This window comes from Orycteropus afer, unplaced genomic scaffold (genome assembly GCF_000298275.1).
Source record: "Orycteropus afer afer isolate SDZICR_OR568_19922 unplaced genomic scaffold, OryAfe1.0 scaffold00074, whole genome shotgun sequence".
Classification (NCBI taxonomy): Eukaryota; Metazoa; Chordata; class Mammalia; order Tubulidentata; family Orycteropodidae; genus Orycteropus; species Orycteropus afer.
This window is the reverse complement of record NW_006921661.1, coordinates 7,423,648-7,441,738: the sequence shown is the minus strand read 5'-3', so window position 1 is coordinate 7,441,738 and position 18,091 is coordinate 7,423,648. Positions and strand designations below refer to the sequence as shown.

Below are 18,091 nucleotides of genomic sequence, written 5' to 3'. Positions count from 1 at the left end.
AGGAGTGGCTGGTGGGTTTGAACCGCCAGCCTTCTGGTTAGCAGTCAAGTGCCTTAGCCACTATGCTACCAGAGCTCCCATAGCTGTTGTTAGGTGCCGTCAATTTGGTTTTGGCTCACAGCAACCCTATGAATGAAATACTGCTTGGTCCTGTACCATCCTCAGAATCGTGGCCATGCTTGAGGCCACCATCATAGCCACTATGTCAATCCATCTTCTTGAGGGTCTTCCCCTTTCACAGTATGTTCTCAATTTTATCTGCTGAACAAGTAAGGAAGGGCTATATCCTTCAAAACAGAGCCCTTTTTAATTCTGATTGTGATGAGTCATTTGGTGCTCACCTGACTTGGTATCTTCATGATAAATAGCAAAAGTCACTTCTGCAAACTCCAATAGCTCTGCCAGGAAACAGGCCTCTCCACTGCAGTGCTGAGTTACCAAGTTACACGAGAACTCAATGTGATGGGAGAATTCAGGGCAGAAGGAACAGGCCACAGGGTGCGTGTGGCGCTGCTCTCCCTTGGGCAGGAAGGAGAGATGAGTGGTGACAAAGGCATTGACTCCAAACGTGGCACTAAACTGGAGAGTGGGTTCCTTCTCAGCCAAAGCCCTGTAAAGCAGAGAATCAGGAATGAGGAGCCATGGTGGTATCAGAAATAATCTTGATGGCCTAGAAAACATCACTACTTCCACGACACCACCAAGAAGACTAACTAGCCACGTGCTTCCTGTCTGGACTTCTGGCAGTGCCAGTGTGCTTTCTTACTGATCTAGAATATAGCACATATGTATATAGAGTTTGGGGGAGGGACAACATTCATCTGTCTACCACAGAGATGATCTGAGCATACTCTATTGTACTGTCTTGCCCTTCAGTCAAAGAGCACTAAGAACCAATCGTGGTTGAACAAATTAGGTTTTTGGCTTACGACAATAAAGGCAAATATACATCATGGGGAACAAAGGGGTATCTCAGTAAAAAGTGTCAGAAGGACTTATAGGACTGGGATTATGTTAATTAAATTAATAAATCTTATCTGAGGGAGGGAAGACTAGAGAAAGCTAAATTTCTAATCAGTAAAGAAGCCGCAGTCACTCATTTTAGCTAGGATAAGGGAAATGTTCGGCATTTTTGTGGTTTTTGTTTGTGCTTAGACAAGACTTTCTCTTTTTTTTGCCTCTTTTCACCATAGTCAGAGTGGCCTTGTCTGATGCTGGTGTTCTGTGAGATTGTTTATGTTCAATAGGACAAAGCACTGAAGTCTAGCTATGAGTCCAATTCCAAATGTCAGGGGCTGCTTTTCTTTTTCTCAGTATAGATATTCCACAATGTACAGACAGAATCTATACTCTTTTAATTCACTCAAAAATAGTCAAGTGTCTTTTGTGTGTGGACACAGTGTGACACAAAAATCCCTCATCCCAAATTCCCCAAGGGGATAAAAGTTATGTTTAGGCAAAGAGGTCACTTCTTTGAATCATTCCTTGATATCCCCCCCTCTGTGATAGCTGGAGCTGTGTGTCAACTTGGCTGGACCCCAGTTCTGTGTGGTTGTTCCCATGATGGGATCGGATGACTATGTTCTGAGTGGCCAATCTGCCCAAGGGGAGTTTCCCTAGGGCTGTGGCCTGCATCCAGGATATCCAGGGACATCCTGGGAAGACAGACATTCTTTGATGGATTGGGACTCTGGTGTACTGACTACAACATTCTGTGAGTGAGCAGCCCACCGCTCGGCCTGGAGATCTTGGATTCGTCTTTCGTTGACGTCAACAACCAGTGTACTGCCTGCCAGCCTTGAATTTCTTGGCCCCCTGTGCTTGCGGAAGCTAAGGCTGCCTCCAGACCGACGTTTCCTCCAGGGATTTTGGACTTGCCAGCTTCTATACGTTTGTGAGCCATTTTCCTATGATAAATTTCTCTCTCTATATATATACATATATATACGCTTTGCTGGTTTTTGTGTTTCTCTGGAGAACCCAATCTAACACAGGGGATAAAAGTTATGTTCAGGCAGAGGTCACTTCTTTGAATCATTCCTTGATATCCCCCAAAGCAGACTTTGGTGTTTCTTCCTCTAAGAGCTTCACTATACTCGATATATACCAGTAGAAGGTAGTAATTTGGAGTTAAACAGATCTGGATTTGAATCCTGGCTTTACCGTTTACTTACTGCATGACCTTGGACAAGTTATTCAACTTCTTCCAAGTCTCTTCACAAAAATGAGGATAAAATAAGAATATAACATATACTAAAGATGTCTATATATTTGGATGTTACTGAAATTTCATTTCTAATGAAAAAGGGGAGCCTAAATCATCATGAACGGAAGACTGGTTAAATAAATTATATAGCATGTCCACACAGCAACATACTATGAAGTATATAGTGTATGTAAGAAAATTGAGATAGAAATAAATCAAATGTTAACAGTGGTTAAAAAAATGAAGATACTCATAGGGTATTATAAAGATTACATTAGATAATATATACAAAACAGAGAACCCACCTATGGTAGCAAAAAGATTTTAATAGCTAATTTTCAGTTACGGAAGTGGGTGGCACAAAGCCTTTGGCTGGAGATCTAAAGTCATTCATTCAAGAAGTATGTACTGAGCATCTGCCCTGCATGTCCTGCATTGGGTTCAGAGCTATGGTAGTGAAATAGCTACAATTTCTTCCCTCAGGGAACTTAGAATCTAGTGTCTATTCCAAGCAAGCTTCTATTTACTCTCATTCAAAGATCAGGTGAGCTAAAAGAAGCAAGTGAATTAGAAAAATATACCTTCTTAAAAAGATACCAAAAAGGTATTTTCAAGAAGACTACTATGGCTGGTACTTTTTGAAGAGAAAGCTGACTTCAGAGCACCTGCTGTCTGGATACCAAAGTGAGAATTCAGAGGAGGAGAAAATTTAGAATATCAAGAATTCCTTTCTTCAATTAGAGGCAATGCAAAACTTATTTCTGATTTTATGATAGTCTGCTGGCTAATGTTATGTTGTTGTTGTTATGTGCCGTCGAGTCGGCCCCGACTCATAGCGACCCCTCCTTGGGTTTCCGAGGCAGTATCACTACGGAAGTAGGATTGCCCAACCTTCCTTCCGAGGAGTGGCTGGTGGGTTTGAACCGCCAGCCTTCTGGTTAGCAGTCAAGTGCTTTAGCCACTATGCTACCAGAGCTCCTAATGTTATGTAGATAACGTTAATTACTTACATGAATGGAAAAAGTTTTTTTAAAAAATTCTTATATTTCTATAGTAGTTAGTGACTTCCTATCTTTTCATTTTTATACTAATCCTTATAAAATGAAGGCAGGTATTTATCATTTCCATTTTTCAGCTGAAGAAACAGGTCACAGAGGTGAAAATACTCACCCAAGATCACACATAGACAGTAGGAGATAGGGTGGAACAAGAAGCCAAAGCATCTTGATTTCTAGCACAGTGCTGTTTCCATCACATAAGCTGTGTCTCACATGCTGTGGGAGCCCGTTCAATCTACCAGGAGAATACAGTGCTAGAACTGCCTTGGCTTCTTGCCCTTTCTCTTTGAAATTGCTCCAAAGACCAAACACAGGACTTTCAACAAACTGCTTGCCATTCAGTCTGACTTTCCCCATGAGGCCTGGTGGTCCTCAGTGAAAGGGACCACTGAATTTCTTATCTATTATCCAGTCTGAGATCTTTTGGGTATCTGACTTTTAAGTCCTTTTCTGCCAATTAAATACTGTTAATTCAAGGCCATGTTTAAGAATTTTTGACCTTTGCTGGGTTTTACACAGAACAGGTGTTCTATATATGCAAATTTCATGCCTCCTATTTGCACATGTTCTTCAATTTGATCAGAATAATTTTCACTCCTCTTAGGTATCTTTGTAACTTCTACTTTTTGTTGAAGACAAAAATTAAGCTATTTTGAAGGGTCTTGAACTACAAGCTAAGGAGGCTGGACCTGTCCTGTGGACCAGTAGTCTCTAAAGTAGAGCGTGTACAACCTGGGTGGTTCACAGGGTAAACTATTGGGACACAGGAAAAAATATTAAAATGTCTGTATTTATCTCATATATTAAAATTTTACTATTCTGTGATATATTTTATAAGATACTTCATATATTAGTATAGAAATACATGGATATAATTTATACATGAGTAAGTATGCATATATTTAGAAGGTATGCTAAACATTCTTATTAATAGGAATGCATGTTTAAAATCAGGAGACTACTGGTATTAACAATGGGAAGCCGAAGTGTTTTAACATAAAGCAGCTGCATGATTTAAATGCTGGCCTGGTAACACTTTCACTACCAATAAAATATTCTGGGGTAATTTTGAAAAAGATCAGTCTATTTGGAGAATTTAGTGAGGAAAAATAGTAACTAAACTTGAAATTTTACTAGCTGTTTCAGTGTTGGATTCATAAAGGTAGAAATTCAATCATAGTTATTTGGAGACTGTGAAGGTAAAGCATGTAATTAGGAAGTGATAAAAGGGAAAAAGTTAGGAAACACTTGCTAGCTTCTTTCTTGACCTCTGGTCCAAGGTGGACTAGTTTAAAGCAGGAGAATGACCTACTTCTCTTCCTTACTGGGAGCCTAGACTATGTGCTAGAACTATGCTATGTAGTAGGGATACACAGAGGATTCAGGTGGTATCTCTGACTAGATGAACTCACAGACTCAAAAAAACTCTCACTGTCACCAAGTCAATTCCAACTCACAGTGACCCCCATTGGGTTCCCGAGGTGGTAAATCTTTATGGAAGTAGATTGCCCCATCTTCCTTCCATGGAGCTGCTGGTGAGTTTGAACTGCCAACCTTCTGGTTAGCAGTCAAATGCCTTAGGCACTACATCACCAGAGCTCTTTAACTCACAGCCTAGTGGAGGAAAATGCATACAAGCCGCTGAAACAGAGTGATATGTGCTACTACTCAGGTACTGACAAAGAAAAGAAAAAGCAACAACTCTTTCTACATGCAGGAAGAGATAAAAAAAAAAAAAAAAAAAGACTACAAAGAAGCTGCAGTCTTGAAGGAAAATAGACACTTGTTAGGTGGACAAAAGGACAAAGAACATTCAATGTCAATGAGTAAACACCTGAAGGAGGTGAAGGAGGAGGCCATGATGTTTATCTACAGAAGCAAGTGTTCCAGGCATAAAAACCAGCAGGACAAAGGCTTGAGGGGGAAATGAGGTTGGTTGTGTGCTCAGAAGCAACAAGAAGGTCAGTGGCTGGAGTGGAGCAAGCAGAAGGGAGAATGGTAGGAGAAGATAAGATCAATATCAGAGAAAATAGAGGATCAGATTGTGTGGGGGTCTTACTGCTATTTTAAGGGCTCTGGCTTTTACTCTGAATGAGATGGAAAGTCATTCATGGGTTTTAAGTATATTTTAACAGGATGGACGGCTTACTGTATTGAGAATAGTGAAGGGGGACAAGCTGGAAAATAGGAAGTAATATTCAAGAGACTGAAATGCTTGAACATGATACTACAGAGGAGTTGTAGTGATAGCTCATGGTATGGTTTAAAGACACGTGTTAGGGCCAGAGGAGCAAGTGGTTAAGTAGGGTACAGGATACGATTGTTGGAGAAGGTCAAAGAATTAAGGTACTAACAACAGTGAATACAGCAAAGTCTGCAAGTGATTTACCCACTTGTATTCTGAAATGCTTTCTTAAGAGAAAAAGAAGGGCAGAGTTGCGGTTAGCGAACTGGGAATTGCACAAAGAAAGTTCAGCTACCTGATTATCACATGGGCTGTGGGAAAAACATTTGAGAATTGCTTTTCTGAAGTTGACTTACTTGGCTGCTGCTTGCAAACCACAGGCTCTGATAACCTGCACTGAGATGGAGACAGTTCGGGCAGCAAGAACTCCCTCTGCTGTCCTTGGAGTACGCCTGTACCTTAGGCCCACATCCAGCAAACCTAAAGAGTGAGGATAAAAGGAAAAAACAAAAGATTGCTATCACATGTCAAGGAAAGTTCAGGAAAAACAGAACAGGCTCATCAGTGAGTGTCAGGAGGAAAAACTCTATCTTGATTCTGCAAAAATAAAATCTTCTGTTTTGTCAAATGTCCAGCAAGTGTGCAGTTACTTGATTTAGGAGGCTAAACCTAATTTTCTGATGATATATTTGGAGGGTAGGTCATTTTGCTGGAAACATTAGGATACAATACTCACCAAAACTCCAAATACTTATAACCCCTTCCAACTTTGAACCCTCACCTTTTCCTCCTTTACACTGAATTCCTCACTCATGCTAACTATATTCTACCAATCACGTATCTGCCCCATGCTCTGCTCTGAGCAGACCTGTGTAATATTTATGCCATGGGGCTTTAATATAAAACATCTACTGACGTTAAGAGTGATATGAACAGAAGTCCATGGAACTATGAATTTTCTAAAAGTATGGGCAAAATTTGCACACTATGTTCTACCCTCATTTTTCTAAAGAGAGAGTGTCTCATAGTTTTCATCAGATTCTCAAAAGGGCTGTTGATGTTAGTTGTTACTGAGCTGGGTCCAACTCACTGCAAGCTCATATATAACAGAATGAAACACTGCCCAGTCTGTGCTGTCTTCATGATTTTTGGTATGTTTGTCAGTACCCTATAATAGTGAACAATCACTAATATAGAGAGAAAGGGAAAGACAAACTAGTCTTCAATTACCTGATGATTGGGTCTTCAATATTTTCTTGTTCTCAAGCCTGGGGGTTAAAGGGAGATTAAAGGTCTGTATTCCCACATCCTCGCAGGGCTGCTTGGTTACCATGGCACAGATCCTTGATAATGGCAAGGTTCCTTTGGCGACCATCTGGTCTCTCACATTAGGATAATAATATCTGCAAGCCATATAAGCATAGTCAATTGGAAAAATTAGGTGGACGAATGATTCACTGTGCCCCAGGGACTGGCTTTCATTATCTAGTTATCTTTGGAGCCTGTACTGCTGGTATACAGCTGTGGTCTTGTCTGGCTGGATTTACTGCCCACCATGTGGAGAAGGAACCTCACAAATTATACCCTACAAAAACCCCTGTTTGCCAAATCTTTCTGTTTGAGATGTCTGCACCTGGCCTGGCTCTCTTGGAGTAATCATTCCTAAAAGGTTCTTTCTACTCTGCAGCAGCAAAAGTGGGTCCAAGTGGAACAATTTCAATCTTTTGTAAGGCTCCCTGTCTTTAGGTCTAGTCTCCTCAAATTTGGAGGGATAATAAGGATCTGCTAGTATTTCCTTCACAAGTCAAAACACTTCATTCTTAGACCGCATAGTTGTAAATCAAATCTAGGTGAGTTCTTTAAATGTATTTCCTCTGAACTGTATGTAGAAGCTTCTGGCATGTGAATGATACTCCTCCCTACTTCTGTGCCTGATACTGTTACCCTTCCTTACATATTAATAACCTTAAGTCATTTTAGTTGGTTTCTTGGGGGTGAGGATGCAAAGAGGTAAGTTGAACATTTATATCCATGACATTATGTTTCCTGGAAATCTTTTGCCCAGGTCTAATACACTGATAGATTTATATTTCACCAAGGTTACTCTTCTAGCAGTGGAAAGAACAGATGAAAAGAAATGAGTCTAGAAGTCGAGTCCCTAGTTGGGAGGATATCACAATTTTTTAGAAGTGATATGATGAGGACCTGAACTAAATAAGGCAGTAAGAAAAGCAGAAAAAAAAGATAAATATGTTTAAGGGACTCTAGGAGGTAAAACTGATAGGACTTCAAATGTTAGTAGTAGTGAGAAACATGAGGCACAAATGCTCCCAAGAGCTCCATAATTTAACAGATTTCAGAAAAGTCTGGACAAGAGTCACTATTAAATCCAAATAACATAAAATAGGGCAAATGGGGCTACTTAGCTTCCTTTCAAGAATTCAATCTAGGCTGGTTAGAACAGGATGCTCTGTGATTGTGCACTCCCTTTCTAGGCACAGAATTGGGTTCTTCATACCATACCTGCACCAGATTTCAAACTGGACTCCACCTCCAGGCATAAGACCCTGTGCAGCAAAGGCACTGAGTAGGAGCCTTTGCACTGGAACTTCAGTTGGCAACAAGAGAGAGTGATGGTGCTCACTGTTAAAGATAGGATCTGGAACACAGAGTGTGGTTGCAGATCTGAAGGGCTTCAGAGTCATTCCTTTGGAAAAGAAAAGCATTCAGAAAATCCAAAGTATCATTTAAGTGTTTTATACGCAGTAAGAGATATGATAATGACACTTTATATCTGTACCGTACTTTAACTTAAAAAGGAGCTCTGGGGGCATAGTGGTTAAAGCACTTAGCCCCTAACCAGAAGGCTGGTGGTTCAAACCCACCAGCCACTCCACAGGAGAAAGATAAGCCAATCTGCTTCTGTAAAGATATATAGCCTTGGAAATCCTATGGGGCAGTTCTACTCTGGCCTATAGGGTCTCAATGAGTTGGAATCAACTCGATGCCAGTGGGTTAACTAAAAAGTACTTTAATATCCAATATTCAATTTTATACTCACAATACTCTGTAAAGGTATTAAGGAGCTGATAGCATAGTGCCTAAGGCACCTGACTGCTAATCAGAAGGCTGGCGGTTCAAATCCATCAGCCACTCCTCGGAAGGAAGGTTGGGTAATCTACTTCCGTAGTGATAGTGCCTTGTAAATCCAAAGAGGGGTCGCTATGAGTCGGGTCTGACTCGACGGCACATAACAACAACAACAACAATTCACAGATGAGGATATGAAGAGGTTATGTGATTAATCCAAAGGACTCAGACACAGTAGGTCACAGATATGGATTACATCTTCTGACTGCTATACTCCTACCAAGGTCCATTTCCCTAATAGCTGTGGTCCAATGAAGTCCCATGATAATAGGGAAGAAAGAGAGCCTCTGCTGGATTTTATAGATCACATTATGTCCACCTCAGTATGGAAATTAGACAATATCCAGGTTCAAGTCTGATTCAGAAAGAGTTAACAAAAAAAATTTTTAAAAATTGATACATAATTCACATACCATAATAGTCATCCTCCTAAAGTGTACAATTTAGTGTTTTTAATAAATTCATAAGGATGTCCAATCATCAACTCTATCTAATTCCAGAACATTCTTATCACCTCAAAAAGAAACCCTGTACTCATTAGCACTCACCCCCCCATACCCCCTCTTCCCAGCCCCATGGCAACCAAAAATCTACTTTCTATCTCTATGGATTTGCCTATCCTGGACATTTCATTCAAATGGAATCATAAAATATGTGACCTTTTGTATCTGGCTTCTCTCACTTAGCATGTTTCCAAGGTTCATATTTGTTGTAGCATGTATCAGTATTTCATTCCTTTTTATGGTTGACTACTATTCCCTTGTATACATATACCACATTTTGTTTATCCATTCATCAGCTGATAGATATTTGGGCCCTTTCTACTTTATGGCTATTATGGACAACGAAGCTATAAACATTTGTGTACAGTTTTTGTGTGGACATACTTTTTTATTTCCCTTGGTAGATACATAGGAGCTCTGGTGGCGCAGTGGTTAAGTATTCAGATGGTAATCAAAAAGGCTGGCAGCTCAAACTCATTGGCCTCTTTGCAGGAGAAAGATGGAGCAGTCTGCTTCTGTAAAGATCACAGCCTTGGAAACCCTATGGGGCAGTTCTATTCCATCCTTTTAGGGTTGCTATGAGTTAGAATCAACTCATGGCAATAGGTCTGGTTTTTATTTTTTTTGGGGGGGTGTAGATAACATTGAGTCATTTGGTCACTCTTTTTTAGGAACTGTCAGACTGCTTTACACATGGTGCAGCTGCACAATCTCATTATGGTTTTGATTTGCATTTTCCAATTTACTCATGATGTTGGCTGTTGTGGTAACTACTACAAGGAGGAAGCAGGAAGAGAGCTGTTAACATTGTGGGGAATTTCAGTCAATGTCATAAGCAGCTGAGTAGCTGCTTTAGGGATGTGGTCTCCAGCTTATGGCACGCTTGTGGTCCCATATATAAGCAGCAGCTTTGGGAATGGTCTCCAGCTTATGGCACGCTTGAACCCTACATGTAGCTGAGTTGCTGTTCAGCAGCCTGCCATGCTCTTCTGATCTTGGGACTTTTAATGGAGTTGAATAAATGGCCTGCTGTGTAGTTTGGTAATATTGGGACTGTGCCTTGTTACTTGTTGACCTTGGGTTTGTCAGCCTCACCAGCCAGCAGCTGAAGGCAGAGCTGAAGCCCAAGGTTAAGGGGCTTTTACCCAGCCTCTAGAACCTGGCACTTTGAACTCAGACTTAAAGCCTCCAAATTATAAGAATAAACTCCTGTTTGTTAAAACCATTCCATTTGTGGTATATTCCTGTCAGAGTGGCACTAGGTAACCAAAACAGCCGTGTTTTCATGTGCTTTTGGCCATTTGTGTATTTTTGGAGAAATGTCTATTCAAATCCTTTGCCCATTTTTAAATTGGGTTGTCACTTTATAATTGAGTTTTTTTTTTTTTATATATATATTCTGGATACTAGACCCTTAACCAGAATTATAATTTGAAAATATTTTCTTTCACTCATGCTATATAAGTTGTCTTTTCACTTCTTGAGTGTGTGCTTTGATGCATATAATTTTAAAATTTTGATGAAGTTCAACTTATTTTTATTCTGCCTGCTTGTGCTTTTGTTGTTGTATCTAAGAAACCATTGCCTAATCTAAGATTGTAAGGGTTTACACCTATGTTTTCTTTTAAGACTTTTAGAATTTTCAAATATATATATATTTAAACATGTTTCATAAGCTGTAATAGTATGGTATCTTCTCCAGGTTTCTTTGATTCTATCTTTCTCATGTCAGTTGGTAATTCACCTAACAAAATCAGCTGGAAAGATTTCTAGGGCTGTCCTGCTCAAGGACTTGGCTCCTTGGTTATGTCATAATTAGTAGTACCATGAATAAATTACGTATTAAAAAATTTCACAATACTGTTCTCTTACATACTTTGGACATGTTATCAGCAGGGACCAGCTTCTGGAGAAGGACATCATGCTTGGTATAGAACAAGGTCAGGGAAAAGAGGAAAACCCTCAATGAGATGGATGACACAGTGGCTGCAAAAATGGGCTCAAACATAGCAACAATTTTGGGAATGCCACAGGACTGGGCAGTATTTTGTTCTGTTGTACACAGGGTTGCTATGAGCTGGAAGTGACTTGATGGCACCTAATAACAACATCAAAGATATGTATCAATGGGATGGGTTCCTATCAAAGGAAACAGAAAACTGTAGAAAAATTACAAAAGCAAAAGAAAAATCAAAAGAAGAAAACTTAATATTAATGTATGGCAATTTAAAAGTCTTTGCTATGATCCAAGGGACTAGTGGACCATGTGAACCTCAGCTTCTATGGTCATGAGACCATAAGAACTAAGTAGTGCCCAGCTACCACTATCACCCACTCGGAAAGGGATCAGTGCAGGAGATCATGGATAGAGTGGGAGAACAGTGTGGAACAAAACTCAAAATCATAAAAAAGACCAGGTTTACTTGTCTGATAGAACCTGGTGAGACCCCTGAGACTGTGGGGCCCCTAGTTACCCTTCAGGTCTGGAATTGAACTCACTCCCATGGCTTCCAGCCAAACAACAGACATACATATAGAGTGAATATTTGTATCAGGTAGATACACTCCTTAGAATGATTTATCATGGGCAAACAGAAGGGCAGTATTTACATAGGGAGATAGCTCGGGGGCAGGACTGCATAGGAACGGACACAGGGAAGAGGTAACTACTACATGGAGGAAGTAGGAAGAGAGCTGTTAACATTGTGGGGAATTTCAGTCAATGTCATAAACAAAATGTGTATTAACTGCTGTATGGTAAATGAATTTGCTCTGTAAACTTTCACCAAATCACAATAAAAATTGGGGAAAAAAAAGTCTCTGCCATGAGGAGATAAAGTCAAATAACAAAAGAAGGTAGATGTTGCAGTTCAAAAGTTTGTGGCCTCCGCTACACTTCTGTTTGGTCTTCTTAGCATCACATAACCCTGATATTCCTCAACATGGGGAAAACAATAAGAATAAAGTGGTTGTTAAGTTGTTAGGTTCCTTTAAATCAGCCCTGAATCACAGCAATCCCAACCATAACAGAACAAAACGCTGTCAGGACCTGCACCATCCTCACAATCACTGCTATGTTTGAGTCTGCTGTTACAGCCCCTGTGTTAATTCATCTCATTGAAGGTTTTTCCCTTTTTCAATGACCCTCTACTTTACCAAGCATGATGTCCTTCTTCAGGGATTGGTTCCTCCTGATAATATTTCCAAAGCATGTGAGGCAGTCTCGCTACCCTCTCTTCTAAGGAGCATTCTGGCTACTATTTCTTCTGAAACACATTTGTTCATTCTTCTAGCAGTCCATGGTATATTCAATATTCTTCACCAACATCATAATTCAAAGTCATCAATTTTTCTTGTTTTTCTTATCCTTTTTCCAGCTTGCATATGAGGTGATTGAATACATAATGACTTGAGTCAGGTGCACCTTAGTCCTCAAAGTGACATCTTTGCTTTTTAATACTTTAAAGAGGTCTTTTGCAACAGATCTGCTCAATGTAATTTGTTTTATTTCTTCATTGCTGCTTCCATGGGCATTCATTGTGGATCCAAGTAAAATGAAATCCTTGACAACTTCAATCTTTTCTGTTTATCACATGCTGGTTTCTGGTCCAGTTGTGAGGATTTTTGTTTTCTTTATGCTGAGGTGTAATTCACACTGAAGGCTGTAATCTTTGATCTTCAAGTCCTCTTTGTTTTCAGCAAGTAAGGCTGTGTCTTCCACATATTAAAAGTTGTTAATGACGCTGCCTCAAATTCTGATGCTGCATTCTTCATATAGTCCAATTTCTTGGATTATTTGCTCAGCATATAGACTGCATAAGTATGGTTAAAAGATACAACCCTGAGACACACTTTTCCTGATTTTAAACCATGCAGTATCCCCTTGTTCTATTCGAATCATTGTCTCTTGGGCAATGTACAGGCTCCACAAGAGCACAATTAAAAGTTCTGGAATTTCCATTCTTTGCAATGTCATCCATAATTTGTTATGATCTAGTGGAATGCCTTTGCCTTGCTAAGATAATCAGAGTAAAAGCAAATCTTTACAGAGCACTATTTTACAGCTTAGAAAGCATTTTTAAAGCTATTATCTAATTTATTATTATTTGATCATAACAACTTGTCAGGTAGGCTTTTTTTTTTTTTAAATGATCTCTTTTTAACAGATTCAAAACAGGCTGGGAAAAATTCAACGTGCTCATGATCACCGAGTTAAGTAGAAATGGAATTTAAATCCTGGCCTTCAAAATTTCTGTCATGGGCTTTTCTATCATAGCAGACTGAAAAACTTGGTAATGGACACACCTAATCTCTGTTAAGAGAGTGATTCTTCCACAGTGCACTTCATATGTGTGTATAGAGAATATAATCTAATCCATCTATCCATCCTTTCATCTGTTATTTGTTAAGAGTATATCGTATCTATCTTTAAGGAGCTGAAAATCTAATGTGGGAGACAGAAAACGAAGCATTTATATATATATATATATATATATATATATATACACACACACACACACACACACATAGATATACACATGTGTGTTTGTGTGTGTGTGCGTATAGACCAAACTCACTGCTCACTGCTGTGGAATCGATTCCAAGTTATAGCGACTCCTCCTTGGGTTTCTGAGGCAGTGTCTCTACGGAAGTAGATTGCCTAGTCTTCCTTCTGAGGAATGGCTGGTGGGTTTGAACCACCAGCTTTCTGGTTAGCAGTCAAATGCCTTAAGCACTATGCCACCAGAGCTCCTAAGTATTTACAGTGACATGATAAATAATTATTACAGTGGTCATAAGAAAGGTGCCTCATCTTTTAAACAGGAGAAAAGTGAATCTTGGTTTGTGGTTTTGCCTCCAACTTTGAAGGACAATCCATGCTTGGCTAAAGGAACAGAAGGATTCCAGAAGGCAAAAATAGCATGTGAAGTTATTTACTTGTGGGTAGAAGACTAGGAAATTCAGGCTTAGAGGTAAACAAAACTCCTTTCCTAATTTCTTTTAGTCCTGAAAGGCAAGCTGGAGTAAAGGTAAGATGTGATAGTTAATTATGTATCAACTTGGTTAGGCTATGATTCTCAGTGGTTTGGCTAGATGTTGGATTGATTGCTGTTCCATAATACAATGTAATATAATCACCTTCTATGAAGGGATCTCATAAAATCAACCAATCAGTTGGAAGGGGAGTCTCCTTGGGGGTGTGGTCTGCCTCCAGAATATAAATGGGTATTCTGATAGAGAATGCCCGCTCTTTCTCTTAAGGCTGCACTCTTTTCATCACCTGACCTACGGATCTTGGAATGTCAGTTTGCAGAAGTCTCCAGCCTGTTGTCTGACCTATTAATTTTAAACCTGCCAGTCCCATAACTACCCATCTCTCTTTCTCTCTCTCTCTCTATATATATACATACATGTTTCTCTAGTTTTGTTCCTCTAGAGGGCTCAAACTAAGGCACACGACTTAACTACATACTATCTAGAATAGGCAAATGCACAGAGACAAAATTCTAACACTGACTGAGAACCACTGCTTTTGATATTAAGTGACAACAATTACCATGGGGTCCAGGTTCAGAACAAAGTTAATATAGATATAGATGAAAAGAGTGAGTAGGCATGTAAATTATATAAAATGGCATAAAATATAAATAATTGGATCTGGGTAAAGGATATAGATAAATTATTTGTACTATTTGTGAAATTTTTTTCGCAAATTTGATAACATACCTAAATAAATAGCTACAAGAAAGAATTTTAAACAATAAAAACAAAGAAGCTGAGCCCTTTTCCTATCTTATTGGCCAGGAAAGACTAGAAACATTTAAGCACACAAAATTCATACAGGAAAAAAATTTCGAAGTATATGTATAAAAATAACTATAAAAGAATGAGAAGGTATTTCTCTCAAACTTACCATTTTCAAGGAACTCAGGTTCTTCTAGCACACTGGACTGTGACTCTTGAGCTGGGAAGTAGTACTGGACATAACAATCTGCTTCTCCCCAGACGGTTGTCTGAAGATGGGCTAATCCTTTAACCTTCTCTACGTGGAACTCAAAGTGGTGTTCTACCAACCCACTTCCTTGGCTCTCTGCCTATGAAATGAAACAGAAGCACTAGTGGGCTTTAAAGAGTAATTTGCTTAGAATATTCCTGCTTCTCTGTGAAGTCTGAGTGTGGATAAATAAATATAACTAGTTGATTCTAAAACAGATCCTTAATTTTCTTTGTGTGTAGACCTCACAACTGCTCAATGTAATCAGAACAAGTAGGATTTACTCTAGACTGTATGATTGAGTCAATATTAGGAAATCTATTAATGTAATTCAGAATGTTAATGCAACAAAGGAAAAAATATGATTAGCTTAATAAATGCTGAGCAGCATTTGATAAAATTCAACATTTGTTCTTGACAAAAGCTATTACTACTTTTAGTATATTAACACGTAAAAATAGAAGCCTATTTTCTTTCTAGGATAAAAAATATGTACTTCAGATGAAATGAACAATTATTAACTTACCCAGTGACTATCTAATAAAATTTTAAGGAACACCAGATCATTCAATAATAGTATGGATTACCTGGGGAGATAGTGAGTACACTGTAACAGAAGGTATTGCTAGTAGTAACAATTAATAACAATGCATTTGATGATATTTACTATGGGCCAGGCAGTATACCAAGTACTTCACTTACATCAGCAAATTTCATGTGCATATTAATAAATAGGGGATCCAAGGTTTGAACCCAGGTAGCCTGACTCCAGAGAGCCAGTGTTCTTTACCTCTATTCTATATAGCCTTAGCAGATACTAGACAACTGATTCTTGGGAATATTCAAAGGGAGAATTCAGGATTGAATCAAGGATTTATACATAACTAATACTAAATACGTATTTACACATAATTACTACTAAATATGTAACTAATACTAAACTATGGGAGCACTGGTGATGTAGTGCCTAAGGCCCTTGACTGCTAACCAGAAGGCTGGCAGTTCAAACCCACAAGCCACTTCTCGGAAGGAAGGTTGGGCAATCTACTTCCGTAGTGATACTGCCTCGGAAACCAAAGAAGGGGTCGCTATGAGCAGGGGCCGACTCAATGGCACATAACAACAACAACAATACTATACTAATTTATACTCAAACTAATCCAATAAATTTAGAACTGAGATCACATTAGGTCTTCACTTTGAAACCTGAAAACATGTCAGCAATATCTGCTCAATGTTTCCTTAGAGAAACAGAAAACTTGCAATTTGATTCCTTGAAGGAAAGAAAAAAAAAAATAAAAACCAGGGGAAAAATTGTCAGAATCACAACAGCTACTTAATTTAGCTATATACTATCACAGCAATTTAATAATTCAGTTTAGCAGACGCTCAACTGGATGAGACATATGAGTTGAAAACGAAAAACATTTTCTTTTTAGATTTTTTTTTAAGCCTCACAGGCAAACTTTTAAGAACTTCCTCTGTGCTCACAATAATATTTTCTAACTTTTAGTATGCAATTTACCAAACTGTGAGTCTATACTACAAAATGAGGGTCATATAACACCTAAACAGATTTAGGAAAATTACAGGTGATTTTTCTTATTTGTGCTTTTGTTTAATTTTTAAACTAAAAAGCACTATTGTATATCGATAGACACTAATACCTAGTAGAAATAGTAAAGAAAAGTTTAGAGTTTATAAGATACAAATAAGCAATACCCTACTAATGGACAGTTTCCTAATAGTTCTTTCCCTGCTAGAGACATTTAAGTTTATCACTCAGGTTCGGGTTCAGATTCAGAAGTATTACACACTTAAATAGTGTGAAGACTGGGATTTGGCTATACTGGTAAAATATAGTAAGATACAGTAGGACATGATACAGACAAAGACTGGACTTGGGAGTCAGAAGATCCATGTCCGAACCCCAAGTCTCCCATTTCTAGCTATGTGGCCTTGGACAAGTACCCTATTCTCTTTGAATCTCAAAATGACCCACCTCAAAGTTGTGAAGGAAATAAACTATCAAGATAAAGTATGTTGGAAAAGGTAACCATAGGGAGGAAGTGGGAAGAGAGGTATGCTATCCAGGTCATGAACCAAAATGTGTATGAACTGGTATATGGAAAATGAATTTGCTCTGTAAACTTTCACCCAAATCACAATAAAACAAACAAACAAACAAACAAACAAAAAATAAAGTATGTTAATGTGCTTCTGTATAAAACAAATTATAGTATGAAAGCAAGGAACCTCACTATTAGCTTTCCAACATGGCTTTAGCCAAGTAACCAAGTGAGATCTTATTGGCTCATATTTACAATCTCCACACCATCTCCATTCTTCTAAAGGCAATTAAGCAAATTATAGAATTAAGATTTGGTTGCTCAATTAGTTTTTCTTTTTAAGTTTGGGGAGCTCACAGGGACAGAGATCCATGTAAACCATATCAGAAAAATACTAATGATATATTTTGTTTATAGAAAGCCCTGGAGTACCAGTTTTATTCAGACTTTCATTACTGAAATAAGGATCTGGGCAGTAGTTTTCCTAAAATATACAATATAAAATGAGATTATAGTTTTTGTGAGCAGTCAAGTGTTTAGTCACTACCGTAGCAATGGATGCTTTACATGGCTGGTCCAGGAAATGGGCTGGCCGAGGGCTGAAGGGAGGGAGTGTTCCTTCTTCATTCTTTAATCTTTGCAGTGCCATTATCTGATCTGAAGAACCCATAGCTAAAAAGACTCGAAGGCTCCCATTTTGGTGGCCTGAGAATACATCAATCACAGGCATGTAGTTGTCCACTGCAACAACTGGGTACTGAGCATCAAGTAGCAGGCGAGAAATCTTGGGATCTCTAGAAGAGGAGAAACTGTAGATGAGCAAATAGCAATCATCAAGCACGTCACAAAATTCTTTAATTTCTTACTTGGCTTCTTTTCTCAGTTGGTTAAAAATGGATCCACAATTAGAATTTTTTTTTTTTTT

General features: G+C 38.7%; 1 protein-coding gene across 1 annotated transcript in view; it reads right to left on the bottom strand.

The window, feature by feature from the left end:
• The window catches only part of C2CD3 (C2 domain containing 3 centriole elongation regulator), a 148,168-nt gene that overhangs the window by 77,588 nt on the left and 52,489 nt on the right, over positions 1 to 18,091 (bottom strand). Inside the window, exons 16-21 of the mRNA XM_007940948.1 lie at positions 17,714 to 17,960; positions 15,017 to 15,197; positions 7,973 to 8,156; positions 6,680 to 6,852; positions 5,806 to 5,929; positions 342 to 610 (exon numbers count right to left, since the gene is read on the bottom strand). Of these exons, the coding sequence (XP_007939139.1) occupies positions 342 to 610; positions 5,806 to 5,929; positions 6,680 to 6,852; positions 7,973 to 8,156; positions 15,017 to 15,197; positions 17,714 to 17,960 (1,178 nt within the window). The remainder of the gene's footprint in view (positions 1 to 341; positions 611 to 5,805; positions 5,930 to 6,679; positions 6,853 to 7,972; positions 8,157 to 15,016; positions 15,198 to 17,713; positions 17,961 to 18,091) is intronic.